The sequence below is a fragment of the Caloenas nicobarica genome, chromosome 1 (genome assembly GCF_036013445.1).
Source record: "Caloenas nicobarica isolate bCalNic1 chromosome 1, bCalNic1.hap1, whole genome shotgun sequence".
Classification (NCBI taxonomy): Eukaryota; Metazoa; Chordata; class Aves; order Columbiformes; family Columbidae; genus Caloenas; species Caloenas nicobarica.
In genome coordinates this window covers 173217602-173234736 of record NC_088245.1, presented here as the reverse complement: position 1 = coordinate 173234736, position 17135 = coordinate 173217602, and the positions used below count along the sequence as shown (strand labels likewise).

The 17135-nt window shown below is 37.3% G+C and overlaps 1 protein-coding gene and 1 non-coding gene across 7 annotated transcripts in view; both read right to left on the bottom strand.

Moving 5' to 3' along the window:
• Positions 1-1069: 1069 nt before the first annotated feature.
• TRNAV-AAC (transfer RNA valine (anticodon AAC)) lies at positions 1070-1142 on the bottom strand. The gene has a single exon. It is a non-coding gene; the product is annotated as a tRNA-Val (tRNA).
• A 5640-nt stretch (positions 1143-6782) lies between these two features.
• DACH1 (dachshund family transcription factor 1) overlaps positions 6783-17135 on the bottom strand; it is a 364799-nt gene continuing 354446 nt past the window's right edge. For all 6 annotated transcript variants that reach the window (XM_065655524.1, XM_065655504.1, XM_065655514.1 and 3 more), the window contains one exon: positions 6783-8359. Coding sequence is in view for 4 of the 6 variants with exons in the window: in XM_065655504.1 (XP_065511576.1) it covers positions 8322-8359 (38 nt within the window). In the remaining 2 variants the exon portion in view is untranslated. The remainder of the gene's footprint in view (positions 8360-17135) is intronic.

Sequence of the window (17135 nt, the reverse complement as noted above, 5' to 3'; positions counted from 1 at the left end):
CCCAAATATAATCGTTAAATGCTAACGGTGGTTTAGCAAATTAAAAGAAAAATGCTAGTCATTATTATCATGACCTGTCTCCACTCAAATAACAAATGCATTGCAGAGGCCAGCAGTTCCAGTCACTGAGCGTGTTTCCATTGCCAACTGCTGTGGTTCTGTGTGTGGAAGGACCACGGGATGACATGACACAATCTGCTACAGTTCTAAGATCGCGTGGCCTCACCATGGCACTAGCAGCACTGAAGTTTCCGCCAGTTGTTGGTCCTAGGTTTGTACAGAGCACCAACTGCTAAGGGACGTAGGGTCTACATTGCAGATGGCAAAAGCTGGATTTTATCCTTCTGCATGACTGGGTTCCACCAGTAAAAGATGCTGTCTTCTCTACCGGTATGGTGCTAACGCTGAACAGTTACAGCTTGATGTGCGTGGGGAAAAAGGAAGTCCTCAAGTTACCACTAAAAGGAATGAGGGCAAAAAGAGACAAAGAGCAAAAGCACGTTGTTCAGCCTAATAGCAGGGCATATGGGGTGTTGGACTCTCAGGCTGTGGAACCATGGAAATGGTTGCGATTGGCAGCTTCATTTCAATGAACATGCTTGGTTATGTGGTGATATTTCTGAGCAGACTGCATCACATCGTTCACCTTAAGATTATGGCTCCCAAGTAGAGATTATCACAGAATCACCAAATGTCCTGAGTTGGAAGGGACCCACAAGGACCATCGAGTCCAAGTCCTGTCCTTGCGTGTGACAACCCCACAGGTCACACCATGTGTCTGAGGGCCTTGTCCAGTCTCTTCTTGAACACTGTCAGGCTTGGGGCCGTGACACCTCCCTGGGGAGCCTGTTCCAGTGCTCCACCACCCTCTGGGTGACGAACCTTTTCCTGATGTCCAACCTAATCCTCCCCTGGCACATCTTCCTGACATTCCCCAAGGGTTCTGCCAGTGGTCGCTAAAGAGAAGAGTTCGCCGCTTTCCCCTCCTCCTCCTCCTCCTGTGAGGAAGCTGTAGCCACCATGAGGTCTCCTCCTCTCCAGGTGAACACACAACGTGACTAAAACGTTGTGTTTCCGCCCGGTTTCGAACCGGGGACCTTTCGCGTGTTAGGCGAACGTGATAACCACTACACTACGGAAACGCCCACTTGAAAGCAAAAAGACTCGTCCGGAAGTTGAACCTCAAACCTCTCACACCCAAAACGGGAATCATACCCCTAGACCAATGAGCCAGGGTAGGCATCCCACTGCTTCAAAGCAGAACTGAAAAAACGTTATTAGTGTCCAATAAGATTTCAGGCCAGTAATGGAAACACTTGGTAAGTTTTACACGCCTAGAAAGGTGGATTATATATTATGGTTTTGAATGAGGCACGTGGACACTGCTGCAGTTTCTTTTTAAGACATTTTGAATTCTGAAATCCCTAGACTAATTTTGTACTATAATCCTTTTCATTTACCTTATTTCTCTCTCTATATATATAGCTTACTTAGACTTTTCATAGCAATTCTGTTTTCAACCCTTAATTCTCCACTTGAGTCTTATCTTCTTTCTAGATGCCATGTGTACACTTACAGTGTTTCCAAGGTCCGAGTCAGAGGCAGACAGGATAAGATCTCACCTGGAAGAACCCGAGAATTAGAGCTTTTTCTCTTATTATTGTTTACTGTCTCTGCAAGTTCTGTGTAAGGTGGCCTGTGAACTTGTTCATCTTTCGCCACTGAAATGACTTCAAAGGGTAATACCAGCATCTGTTTCCCAGAGGTGTGCTTGTTATTGATCAGCTCGCAAAGAAGGTAATACTTTATCTCTGTCCTCTTCAATTGTTAAATTGAGTTCAGATTGTTCAAGAGATCCATGTGGAAACTTATTTCTGGCTTCCAATATATCATCCCATCACTGAAAAGCCAGATTCTGCAGCATCAGTTTGGTCGCAGTGAACAGAAGCCAAATGGTTATTAGTTGCTTCTGAATGGAACTGAAAACAATGTCTGTGTGCCCAGACGCCTGCCAAATGAGCTTGTTTGCTGCATCTGTATCTTACCAGATCTTTCTAAAGAGTATCTTTATAACCCAGTTTCTCCTTATTGTATCACTATTTGCTTCCATCGTGACGGCTGAAACCTCTTTTCCACCACCCCTATGTTCTCTTGCAGCCTCATTCTCCTAGCCTGCTTTTCTAATCGTAACATTCCTCTTCTTTCCCCCACTTTGCAATTCACCCAGTAATTGGCACCCCCAAAGCAAAAGTGCTTTTCTAACTACGAAATCCTTCAGCCCTAGGTAAATATACTTGTACTAGGATACAACTTCATAGACGCAGCCAGTGAAGCCCAAAGACACCCCTTCTCTCTCTACAGCTTTAAAACATCAATTTTAACCTTTCCATACCTCAGCTGCCCAACCTGCATGGTAACACCTACCTGATAGAGAATCCAATGAACCAAATTAACTGTTTCAAAGTCTTCTATATCTTCATGTGGGTAAAATCCATAGAATTACTAGTTGGTTACCTTGCAGTACTAACCAGTTTCAAGAAAGCGATTTGGAAAAATAAAGGAAGTATATTTTAAAAGGAGGATCTGTTCCAGGTCATCGTTTCCAATTTTCCCTGTCTGGCCTGTGTACTCAATACAAAGTGAATGGGGAAGTTCACTCTAAGTACAGTTACTTTCTTTATCCCCAACAGCTGTTCTGTTTGTTATTATCCATATCATTTGCCCACTTTCACTGATTGACAAAGTTGCTACAGCTTCCATTCTTATTATTTAAACAAACTACATCTGCACTAGAATAGGTGCTTTGTTAATCCTCTCTTTATTCCCTTACTGTGTCTTCTTTCACATCCTGATGTTTGTACAACTCATTCTTCAGGCCTCCTGATATGAAAGATCCAAAAGCTGTGAATCTTTAAACATATCCCAGCAATTTCTATTCTAGATCTGATAACTGCTCTTTATAGGATAAAATTTTGCTCCTTGCTAAACTGGATACAGAAGATGTTACGCCTACAAGGGCATCATGTGTGTAAATTTTGTAGTTCTAGAACCATGAAAACCTGAGGTTGGAAGGGACCTGTGAAGGTCAACTAGGCTAACCTGCTTTAAACTGGACAAAGTTAGATCAGGTTTCTCAGGGCCTTGCTCATCTCAGGTTTGAAAATCTCCAAAGATGGAGATCCCAGAACTTCTCTGGGAAAACTGATCTAGTGCTTCATCACTCTCATTTTGATTCCGCCCCCATCCTCTCATATCCAGTCGGGGTTTCCTTTGTTGCAACTGATATCTGTTTCTTCTTGTCCTCTTGCTGTACACAGCAAGATGAATCTGGCTCTATCTTGATGATCCAAATTTAGAGGATCAACTAACCAATTGACTGGACTATGGCAACCATCATTACTATAACTTGCATGAAGAAATCATGTTTATCCATGGATTATGTGCAAATTCTCCCAAATTGCTTAGTGGTATTTGACCTTTAGGTGAACATTTGCAAAGTTTCCAAGTACTCTGGATGCCTAAATTTTTTTTCATTTCTAACTTGTTTCCTTTTAAGAGCTTGAATTTCAGAAGTCTTTGTTTCCTCTCCCTTTGAAAATGAAGCTTTTTACAGAAGCAGCTTCTGGAACCACTGTAATTGATCAGGGCGAGCTCCTGCTCAGCAAAGCCACACTAATAAATTTCCCAGTATTTCATGGATGGGTTAGACAGCAACTACTGAAGAAGTAAGCTTCACGGAACCCTTGAGCTAGGACAGTTTACTTTACAAAAGGTATTGAAAAAGTCTGAAGTTTGGCCGGTAACTAGAGTTACCTGTAATCAGGAGTAACGCTTGAAAATCTTGGCCTCAGGCTTTGTTTATTGGACAGTCTTGTGTCAAATAACATGTAAGTAAATAACAAATGAAGCAATTTTCAAGAATTTATAGCACCTTCAACAAATCAAGAGGTTTACCTTTTGGGTCAGAAACTAGCATTAAATCTCTTTCCATAGGAAAAAAAAAAAAATTCTTTCTCAGTTGAGCTTGTCAGTTCCTCAGGGATTTTCCTAACACTTTAAGCATCTAGTTGCTTACTCCAAACTTCTTCAGGATCTGACCATAAGCTACTACCAAGTTACAGGCCAGATACGCTTAAGGTGGCCTCTTCTTGCTTTTGACCTGAGCTTCGACAGAGCTTGATTCTGCTGTACCGAGGAGTACCAACATCTCCCTACCTACTGGCCCATCCCACCTCAGCCCTGTTAAATCCCAGCTCCTATTAACTGGGAAAGCAATGACTTATTGAGACAGGGTGGAACTTAACATGAGGGCAGGTTCCTTCCTGCTGGAAGGAACTATTTCCTCGGCTGCTTGAAAACACACAGGTGAGTTGTTAGTCTGCTAGTGTAGAGATCATTCAGTTTGGGGAGTGAGCTGGACTGAGGGATGAGTTTACTTTTTCCCCAACCTGCTTTAACTGTGCCAGAGCTTAGAGCAGGGGAGCTGGCCCTGATATGGCCACGATGCTTCCTAATGTAGACATGCGGGACATTTTAATGCAGACAGAAGGAGACTGTGATTGCCCTACATGCAGCTAGCCAAAATCCTAATCAACTAGCCAACAACATTCTGGAATGCAGGAAGCCTGTCAGCCTCACACTTGCAGTCCCCAGGCCACCAAGGGATAATGACAAGGGCTGGTCCAAGAAAGATAATGTGCTTTCCCAAACAAGCCTGCTCCCTAATGAAAGCAGGAACATTCATGTAGGTACGGTTCAGAAAATAAAGGATGGGAAAGGAAGAAAAGAGAAAGGATGGGAAGGCAAAGCGAGGCAGGGCAATAAGGAAGAATACCGAAAATCAATCATATATCTTTGACTTTTGAATTTTCTGTAACCAAAACTATGGTACTTCCAGTTTTATTCTTCAATAACCACCTTTACCTTAAAAAAAAATCACCTTTTTTTTCCTCCCCTCGCAATAACACAGATATGCAAAGCCAAAAGTATTTATCTCCAAATGCCCATTTAAATGTTTAAATACTTGCTGTTTGTTAAAGATGTGTTAGGAGACTGAAGTTTTATCAAGTGAAGGAGATTTGAGACAAAACCACTGGATTACCCCTGCAGTTTTGTAGTTAGGGGAATAATATGTTTTGTTCCATCAATGTGTCCACTTTACATTATTCAGCACAAAGCTTTGTGAAATAAGAATCATGGGAATATCACCATATAAAGGAAAAAGGTACAAATAACAGCTTCATAAACTGAGAAATGTACATAAATAAATCATGTAGATGGGGGCAGTTTGCTTAGCTGGCAGGAAAAAAAAATATGGAAAATCTGCTTGTTAAACAATAACCACAGAGTGTGCTTTTATGATGTTTTTCACCACAGTAATTCATATTAGAGATAGAAGCAGTTGCATGTTAAATAAAATCATTCAGCATTGTTCTCCTCACATTACAAAGAGCTGACTTATGTTGTTTTTAGATGCCTCCCATTAGAAAGTAAATATACCTCTGATGTTCTACATTTCAGAAAATTTAATAAAGATGAACTGTAAATAAAGTCACAGGGAGATTTCAGACAGTTTTATTAGCAGATTGTTGAAAAGAAAAGAAAATTAAATACAATAACAGTAAACGTGGTTCTCACATTGAAACCAGGCTCAAATAACTAGGCTACCATAGAAAAATTTCCAATTCTTGCATTATGATGTAAAAACAGATTTTTGTACAGATTTTGTACAACAAAATTCGTAATAACCTTTTTTCATTTTTAGAAAACTTTAAATATATAGATAAAAATAGACAATTTTCATAGGTCCTACATGAAGATGAGTATGTTCTGTTCCAAGGGCTTGCATAGAGCGCAAATGTGGTTATAATATAGAACAACTAGACATTAATATCTTTAAGATTACAAAAGCATATAAACAATAACATGAGCACAACTTTTCTTCATAATCTATGCAAAAAAAAAAAAAAAAAATCCAAATCAAAAACCAAAACCAAAATACCAACCCAAAACCTGTATAACTAAAGAGGGGCAAAAAATTCAACTTACGGTAACATCTCATGGTCTGTAATATTTACACGGTTTTTAGCAAGATTCTTTCTAAACATCCAGCTTATAAATTGGTTCCCCCTTAATCCTTAACATTTCCATTTATGTACCAAGCCAAACACTGAGGCATTCCCAAAGGTCTTGAAAGTATATACTGTAAAACTACTAAACCTACTTACAGGTGACTCTATGCAAGGAGCAGAGCAATGGTAGATGCTACTACATATTTCAGTTGTAGGCTTTTAATTCTCTTTCAGGTATGAATGATTCAAAAGCTTGCCACAAGTCCATCTAACTTTACAGCTGTTAACCCTTTAAAGACTGCATATGAAAAAACTGGAGTACAGAATCCCATATGTGTTCAAGCAACTATGAAAATTATGAAAGAACTGTGGTTAGAAAATAATGTCACTACAAAGATCTAGGTAACAATATTTAATGAAAAATATTGCTCAATATTTCTATAAAAAAAAATTATCGTGATGTGAACTTGTATATACATCTTTCTACTGTTAAAAAAACATTGTGGTGGAGTAAATATGAACTGCACAAAATAAATGTGTACCAGTATTGCAAGGAAGACCTACAAACTATAGAAGCTCAGTGCTAGAGTTTACAAAACATTAGATTTTTTTTGACAAAATAATATTAATATCCAATCAGAACTATTTTTAAAGAAATATTTGCTTTAAGTTAGGCATCTTAGACAATTAAGGTTTTGATATGTTTCCATGTAATAAATAATATTTTATATGCATAAAACATTAGATGAAGAAAGCATAATCACAAAACTTACAGTAATAGCACTGATTCACAAAATCAGTCTTTAAAGGGGTAACCCAAAAGTATGCAAAGCAAAGAAAATAACTTTTCGTAATGTAATAAGCACTGTGTTGCAGCTTACTTCCAGTTATCAGCACAAAGGTGAAAACACATATTGTAGCTTTCATAAAGACAGTGAAAGTAACACATAACCACCCACCCCTAAGACAAGGAGGGAAGGACAACAGACTTCAACTGTATCACTCAGTTCTACGTGGAATTGGACTGATACATCAAGTGTTTGTTAGGTTTTCTTTTTTTTTTTTTTTTTAAGCAACATTGACGTAATATGACATTAACATATAAAAATATTTCTGGCATTTTGACTCGCTGCTCAGCCACAGTCCATTCTTAAAAGTGCGCTAATCAGGGCACTAAGCAGGGCTCAATATACAAATAAAAGTGGCTGATACAGAATTCTGACTTGTTACCAGATGCTTAAGATCTCATTCAGTAATACTGTGACTCCAGGACAAATATTTACATGCCTGCATGCGTTAAAACTAGAAAGGTGTCTTTCTGACCAACAGGGTGACAAAACAATATTATCTAAAATTTTCATTTCCTAAACTCTAGATTTCTACTGCATACATAATACCTTCCTTGTGTGATTTGTGTTATATACTGTACATGTGACCAACAGTTTGATAAGAAGCAAAGTCTTTCATTTCATAAACCCCTGCCAGTTTACAATGAGAAATTATTACTCTTTTTATCGCATTTTTTTATTTTAGGAAAAGAGACTTTGTGAACAGTAAAACAGTTTGTTTACATTCAGCATTTCTTTTCACTTACACAAAATTCCATTTCACTAATGTAGTCTAACGTACATGTGTTGGTCTCTTGGAAAGCATGTGGAAAAAATGTCTTTAGAAGAAAACCCACGATCATAGTTTGAAAACTGAATGTAGCAATTTTTTTTATTTGTCTTTTTTTTTTCCTTTTTTTTTTTCCTCCTTTTTATTTTTTTTTTTTAAATAAGAATCCTCATATGCCCTCTACAAGTTCATTTCTGAGCTGTCTTGCTGGTTTCGGTATGATATAACAGTCTGTAAGTGTACTTGGACACCGCTGGAAGGATCATTTGATGTGCTCAAATACAGAATCATCAGAGGAGGACAGAGTCTGCATTCCTTGAAAAAGGGAATACTCAGCCTTGTTCTGACCTGCCTGTAATTTTGGATACAATAGTCCGGCGCAGTGACACAGATTTTCACTGTAAGAAGAGTGCTACTGTACATTTACAAACATTCTCAAGGTCTCCGGGTTGAGCCACAGGAGACAACCAAAGGAGGACACTCTTGCAGAATTCTTTACATTTTTGAAGAACGTTGATAAATGAAGTTGAGGAAGTTGGCTTGAAAATGCTTTGTTTCCACAGAACTCCTTATGAGCCAATGTCTTACTGTAAAGTTCTTTACCGTAGCACTGGTATCTTCAGCAGGAAAAATTCAATACATGACAGTAGTTTTCAAATAAAGTCGTCCATCTAGAATATGAAAAACAAACATTTGTTTTATATATTTATATCTGCAATGAACTGAAAAGAGGAAAAAACTCACAAGATCTAAAAATTCAGCAAATGTAGTCTTTCCATAAATCTGTAAAATGCCACTTACGGTACTTTATGTTTAAAAAAAAAATCAAACCTGAATATCACCATTGCAATGTCATCTGACAGTGGTCAAATTAACTCCATTAAAAATTACACGCACTTTGCAAGTTGTGAATACTGTAACACCTTCTAAAGCTTTAATACATGCTGCACTCATATCAGTGCTAGGGCACTAGGAATGTAGGTGGAGCCTCTGTGCATGTGTTTTTACTGATATGCAAACTTAACTGAATAGTGCTGAACAGCAATTATTTCCTTCATGGTTGCAGAGCAAAAATCTCCTTGCATGCAATTGTTAGTACTCCCATCACTAAAGGCATAGCTCATACTTTCTGATTTAGCTATGTTGTTAAATATACCATGTAATGTAACCATTGTGCACATTTGTAGCTATTTATATAGAAGCCAGTATAGGATATTTAATCGCTATCAGTGAAGTATAGCCTCCTTCCCCCATAAATGAGATTAACTGAACAATTACTATGTTAAAGATGTAAGCACATCTCTCTCAACGTTTTTCCACCCAAGTGAGGAGCATATATTTAAGTGAGGTATGTGTGATGGAGAGGGAACTGGAGAAACAATAAGCTCACCTACCCAGTAACTGTTGATCTAGAAAAACTTGACGAGAACATTCTGCCATATCGTATTTTCACTGAATTTACAAGTATAAAGCAATTTTTTCTTCACTAGGGACATGAACATCTTCTATGCATCTGTTCACAGACCAATATATTCTTTTTTAAACAGGAAACAGAGAGAAAAATTGGTACATTATTATTTTTTTCTGTCCTGTAGGATAGAAGGCATTGCTCCCTTGTGAGTAAAGCACATTATGAAGCATATTAAACTTCCAATGTGCATAATTATGTAACATTACCTATATTTTAGAATATAATGCACCTGAAAGTACAAGCTGTATCTCAGGTCTTGAAGTCTGCATGACGCCCTGCTTTTGGTCCAAGTGAAATCACTAAACGTTTATAAGGTTTCAGAGGGTTTTTGTTTCTGTTTTGGTTTTCTTAGTTTAACCTTTTTGTTCCAAATCAGTCTGTAAAATTCTTATTAGATACACAGAAAAACAAATGTGTGAAATGCACCCATATAAATGAGTACTGAAATTTTTCAAACGCTTGGCTGTCATCAAAATGTGTGGCATCGCTTCCACAAACTTACTGCAGTCGTTGAGACATAGAAAAGTTTAAATTAAAAGTGGTCAAATATACATCACATACAGCTGGGAAAATTCATCCCTTCTGCACACTCCTTTCCAGTTTTTATCGCCTGGTTTCTGTCGGAACCGCAGGGGAAAAAAAGGAACCAGCAGAATCGCAGTGATTCTTATCCAGTGGCCCTCTAGTTTTCCTTTTCCACCACCAGTTTTCTTTTGCAAGCTTCTGGGGTGCGCCTCCTTTTGCTACTTTTATCGTCTTTACATTTTCCTGCTGCCTTTCCCTGCTTTTTTTATATTCCTAGCTTTTTTTGGCAGAGTAGATTATAGCTTTCCCACCACTTAGAGCGCTTCCACTAGGCACCACTTCCACATTCTCTTTGCTCTTTATGATCTGTGTGCACTGAAGAGAGATAAAAAGAAATGGAGTAAGGCCTTAACTGGAAGACTTTTTTTCCTCTTTGATGCGTGAAGAGCAACCAAAATGCTTATGGGAATTCAGGAGAGAAAGAAGAAACCTCTGAACTGGAGCTTGGTAAAACTGAAGGCCGGATAAACCACCTTAAAAGAAAACCAGCATCAAGTACAGGATAGCTAGAGCTACTACTGGCTATGGTTGCATATAATTCTCCCAAACATATTGAATAAACACAATAGACATTTACAGCACTAAAGCTGTCTGGATACCTCTGTAGGAGAATTACTTTGCATATATACCAGCACTTTGGCTATCCTGAATGCACACTTGCTGATGAGTGCCATGCATAATTCCCACACCTAAACATTAAGATAACCTACACTCAGTAACTTGTATTTTGCTTTTACTATATTAGATCTCCATGTACCTTTTAAAATAAAATATTTATTAAAACATATTCGCAATTAAAAATACAGCTGGAGGAAGCAGAATCCTTGTAGCAACCAACAAAAGACGAGCAATCTGCAGAGAATAGCATTATGTTTTGAAAAGTCAGCTCTATTTTACACTGCTTAAGGACCTAACCTGGCAGTGAAGTCAATAGGAGGTTTTTCATTTTTAATGGAAGACACTATCAGATCCTGTATTCTGTATCCATAGACAAGGAGCAATAATAGAAATGGGCAGCTGTACAAAGCATCTTCCTTACAAAATAAGAGGATATTTGTTTATATAACTTGCCAACATTTAGGATGGATATATACAATAAGCATAAATCTTCCTGTTCCTCAGCTAACTATATGACGGACCTTTAAAAGTGCAATTAAATAATCTGTATTGATAATGGACTTAAAATGCCATCTAGGAAGTCAGCAGCTGAACTAATCTCATTGCCAGACTTATTATAACACAGATATGCTCTCTATTAACATGTTTGACTAATTCTCCTAACATATGGGAAATCACAGCAAGCATTGGACACATCAAGTTTAAAATAAATCCTGCCATGTTATGATGTAGATACAACAGTTCCACGATTAAGTAATACTTAATATGCTTGAAAGTTGCTAAGAATTGTGAAATATTTCCTTTATTTTCTCAAGGTTAGTCATGGGAAGAATGAGGTGCAAAATGAATATCCTTCCTTTTAGTGTCAACACAGTAAAAATCGCAGTATCTGTGGAACCCATCTGCCCACCACCCTCTCAAATTGTGAGTTTGGGAGAAGATGGAGAAATCATTTCTTTAGGCTTTACACTGTTCTTTCAGCATGCTCCTATGCGTAGCTGAGAAGTTCATGTAGCAATTCACAAAGAATGTACACCAGGTAAAAGCACTGCACTTCACAAATCTGAAGCCTTCAAACCGTGCTAGGAAAAAGAGAGGTAACTCACAGCTCTGCAGAGGAACGATAACCTTGCATCATGATACGGTGACCAAATACAATACCTATATCTGATTGCCATCCCTTTCCTTTTTCAGACTCCTATTTCCTTCCTCCTAACCATTTCTTTCAATTCCCATGGCTCAGAGGTTCTTCTGAAATGACTGGAACTTCTCAACGTTGTTGCCAAAGCCACCTGAATCACTTCGCCTCTAGGTGTAGCCAGCGTTCCTATCTGAACACCGGTGGAGCGTTGCCACCAACAGGCCTTCATGATTCCAAGGTTAAAATCACAAGCAAAACCTACAAATCATGAGAGTGATCAGTGATCAGCAAATCAAGCAAACTCATCCTTTGTAACTTTAATGTGAAAAGGTCACTACTCCTAAATCCCAAATCATGAGCACGCCTCTGCCTCCTGCCTCCAAACAGCTATGTAAGTGTGCTGCATTACTTTCTATTGTTAACAAATGCAGAATTTGGCTATCTTCATAAAAAACGATTTTATGTAAAACAAATATGAACACACAGTGTTCTCTAAAAATGTTTATAACGTTCGAGTGTATTTTTAGCCTACCGAGAACGGCTGGTCTGTGGTAAAGTTTTCCAAATTTACATACTGTTATATACAATGTAAATACATAAAACTCCCTTTCACTCTTAGGAAGTCAAGCAAAAACTGGAAAAATACTGCTAAACGTCTAAATAGAAGTGTGCGTGATTAGCAGATTGTTATCTGTTTTAATTGCTCTTTTGCAAATGGCAGTGTTCAGCAGGATCACACAAGCTCATGCTAGTAACTCAAACTGAAAACACCACTACTCCTAAATCTCATTTGTTTTTGTCTGTGGACTGATATGACAGAAATTCTAGCCAGAGCGAGGGAGTATTTTTTTAGATCAACCCTTTTTAATTAAGACTCATTTTGAGGTTTTTGAATGAACATGCCCAAATAGTTAAAGGGTCATAAATGCCATAGAAAACAAACAAATGGAACTGACACAAAAGTTTGCAATGCTGAAACAAATAATATGCCTTGAAATGCATTTCCACAGAGATACCAGCTGGGGAATGATTCGCACAAGTATTCTGTGGGCAGCTTGTAGCAAATATACCTCTATGGGCCTAACATTTTCTGAGAAAAAAAAAATACACCCACCCAAATATTATTCCTATTAATATGCATCCTTGTAAAGTAATGAAAATCTACAATGAAATGTTAAGTTTGGCTTTAGGTTGCAAACTAAATAAATCATCCATTAGATGGTAAAGCTTGTATTTCTGCCACTCAATGCAAGTCACACAGGGATTGTTTGCCATCCAAACATATCATGTTTTAGTTTATACGCTGAGAGCTGCTTTAAAAATAAACATAATAACAGTGATCGTCGCGACTATCATAAGAGAATACTCATCTTTGATTTCTGAAAATCTGCAAATCAACATCAAGGGTGTGGGTGTAACTCATTAATTCAGTCAATTGCTATCATAGACACACCTACTGCGGAAAACTCTCCTCAGTAATAGGATAAAGTATTTCCTGTAGTGAGGGGTTTGGGGAAAATAAACAAACGAAAACCCCCAAATGAACAAAGAAATAGAAGTGGTAGCATGTCACAGAGAGCTAATAAGAAAGAAACCCACAGAGTCCAGGTTAAAAAGAAAAAAGGACAAAATAATGTATGAGAAGGAAAATGAATGATTAGAAATTTCAGTGGGAGCTTTGAAAAGTTAGGAAGTCAGGGTCTGGATAAGTTTTTGTTTATTAATTTAGTATTACTCTTGTTATTTTTTCCGATTGTAATTTCTGAGCCATACAACAGTAAATGCCAGCCCACAATCCAGGAACCCTTACACTAAAGTAGTCCAATTTTAGTCACCAGAGTTCCTAATTGCGGTTAACATAATTTTGCCAAATATGTGTAGGCCAGTGCCTACAAGCTGATCTTCATTCGAAATGGATCTTAAGGATATTTGAAGGGTTGACCTATTCACCTCTTCGTGCTTTCAAAGCACAGAACACCTACTTTAGATTGTTTTCTCTCTTGTTAATAAGAACACAACTGAAAGAGAGAGGATGGGAACTTTGTTCCCAGCTGTGACTCTGAAATTATCTGTGATTTCACTTGTTTTTCTGTTTCTTTTCTCTTTTAACCCTTCTCTCTTTCTTCTCCCTCTCTTTTTAGGTAACAGACATTCTGTGTGGTGATAGTTTTTCAGGTTGTTTTCTTGTCCTTAGCAAAGTACAGTAGTGTTAGCTGACATATATAAGGACTACATTAGTACAAATAACCAAAAAACCACCACCACTAACAAAAAAAAAATGTCATGCATGTACTTATTTAATTGAAACTATAGGTTCTTGGCTCATAAAAATGCATTTGAAGTCCATCTCCAGAGCTGGCGACTGAGCTGACCTGAGCTTAGAGTCCTCTTTTAAAACCACATGTTGCAACACGAAATCCCCAGGACTAGCTCATGTGCTCACTAAAGACAGCAGAGACGTCATACTGAAAATCAGTATATACACACTGCTGCCACACCCTACAGCCATTAAAAACTGCTAACTTCAGTTCTGGCAAGCTGAGTCAATTATGAAGCATTTCTGACTATCTGTACAAGAAGAGATGGCGTGGCAAGTAAATGAAATAACTTGTAAGTTAGTGAAACTCATATTTTATAACCTGAGAATCATTACATCTCGTTTCCTCAACATTTTATAACGGAGAATATTAGAGTGAAAAATATTATAATCCCTCCCCAGTCCAACAGGTTAAAAGAAATAAAATATTTGTGACATTAAATGGGGCTGCTTCTATCTAAATAAAGAAAAGCTGCTCACTTGTGCTAATGAACATAATAAATTGTGTTTCCTGTTAGGAAGTAGTTTTATTGAAAATGGCAGCTATTTTCTCAGAAGTTATTTCCAGGCACCTGTAATCTAATGAGGTTTGTCCCTTTCAAAGAACAGTTGTACGTGCATGCCCAAATGCACACAACCTCTTCAGCCCAGAGCTGATAAAAGCATCTGCAAGCCATAGCTCAAGCACATTTAAATTATATAACTGGTTGGTTTATTTGTTTTAATAAGATGGGGCAAATGTGAATCACAGTGTACTTCTAACCTTTCATTCAACCTGATGTTTTAATCATTTGGAGGAAGAGAAACAAAACAAAAGAAAGGGATGGCAAACAACTGGTAATGATTCATGTGATATTTGATAAGACAGCAATGGGAAGTCAAAATAAAGGCGAGCATATTGTGACAGCTGGAAGGGATCTTAGTCAAATTGTGACCCTTCTTCGAAAAACTTAAAGGAAGCAGCTAATTAAGGATAGAATCTATTTTTATATACTCTTCATATATTTTATTCAAAATTGAGACAAAAGATTTATTTTCCACTGAAGCAGGAAGACAAAAATGGGAGTCTAACTTTTTAACCACAGGAAAATCATTTATGATGAGGTTGAGTCTTTTTCAAAGTTTGCAGAGTGAGACTGACAACATAAGTCCCAGCTTTTGTAAAATGCAGTCGTGAAGTCAACTGAACATAACTTTCTATAATTTTCCTGATAAAATGCAAAACAAAAAGGAAAATAATTCTCCCAGTGATTGAGGTTAATCAGAACGCTGAAGCTTCATAACTCGACACTGAAAAAGGAGGGACAGAGGGATCTGACATTGTCCCTGACATTGACACCGATAGCAAAATTAGACCATGTTTTGGGGAACATGGATGGATCCACTGCCCTCTTCCCAAGCAGAATTAGAGCGCAGTACAGGGGATGTAGGAAAGCACGCTCAACTGTTGAGGCTTTGAAGTGTCACCTATTTGTTCTTTTAAAAAAGTGCTTATCCAGTTTTTATGCAAAGATGGGTGATTTCACACTGCATGTTCAATAAACTCATGCAAATATGAAGTATGTAAACATATTTGGTCAAACACTATCCTAGTTTGCCCTTTGTATAACACCAATAAATTAGTTCCAAATTTGCATATTGTTATTAATCATACACCTTTCATTTCTCTACTTAACATTCATGTACAAATATATTTGTGTTAATACTCAGTGCAAATATTCAGGAGACTGAGATGTTCACGTCTTTCTTTGTAAAACAATAATTTATACTTAGGCAATTTTAATTCTACAACTGAGTTTCCAGACATAAAACTAAAACATGGATATTTTAAAAAGAGTGTCTAAACATTTTGCACTTATTTTAACTATTGAACTGTCAGGATCTTCTTTCAGTAATTTTATCTGTGTTTTCATCATGAATATATTTTTTCATTATAGTACTGAATACCGTAGGAGCAAGCTAAGGGTCACCAATCTGGTCTTTAGTAAACTATCAAAGGGACGGACTACCTGAATATGTCACCTTCTATTATTTAAAGATCATACAGAACACACAGAGCATGCCATTTCAAGCAGTGAAAAGATTGAAATGGCAAGGTAAGAAATTCTTCGAAAGAAATAGATTTCAAAAATCACGTTGTCTTTCATTGTCGCCTTATGAACTTAGCAACCCTTTTTCTGTTTGTAGAAACAAAACAAAAGCATATCCAAAAAAAGACAACAGAACTGATTACTTACAAGCACTGAACCTGAGTCACTAAGGCATTGTATTGTGTCAGTTCTGTTGGTAAAAACTCCAAAATAATTAAAAAACCCTAACAACAGAGAAGAGAAAAAAACCCAAAAAACAAAACAAAACACCTTCAACTGAAGAATCATGTGGAAAAGTTATTAAAAGATGAAGTCACAGCTAAATACGATCAGCTCGTAAGCTACCACTGCTCATTGTGTTCGGTGCTGTTTGTAACACGGTGTGGATAATTCTTTTGCTGAAAAATCTGTCCAGAATTAAACAGTTTTAAATTCTGCAAACAAGTGTGCTTTATTTGCTATCGTATTTTCAAAAATATAAACAACTTTTTTTTTTTTTTAAACTATCTTTTTAGCAAGCTAATCAGCAAGCAATCTTGGAACCGATAGCATAAAATTGAGAAGGAGTTGAGATCTAAGCATTGAAATGTGGTTTCTGCCTGACACTTTTTTCTTCTAAAGACTTGATGGAAACAGAAATTACTATTAGTCTTTTTAGTCTGATCGCTCTTCTTTCCACTCTTCTTCTCAATTTTGCCTCCTTTTTTAGTGCTTTGCTCAAACGACCACTTTCTTATGCTAAACATCATCACCAAAGTAACCTTTGATACAAAACATCAATCATAAAGTTAATTTTCAAGCAGGCTTAAAAAAATCATTATTTTTCTATTTGGAGAAGAAAAAATGGTCATAAAATGAAATCTGAACAAAACACAGCACTTATCGGAACTTTCAGCGGTTTTTGCTACTGAGTTGAGATCAAATAACAGAAAATATCTGTGCAAAAGCATACATGAGTTAGTAGTTCTTTAAAACTACCCTTCATACACACACAGATTCTTTCAATCACTGAACTAGAAGCTAACAGTATTAGCATGACACCTGTGCTTACAATTAGAGATCACATAAGTATGGATTAACAAAGATCTTTTATGAAAGTCTGGAAAAGGTAACACGGGGCATCATTTGCTACTAGGAATGGTTGTGGCCGCAGTTAGTACTAGCAATCTCTTGTTTCCATCACCAGACAGTGTAATGTTCATTTCCTTCAGCCATATACAAATAA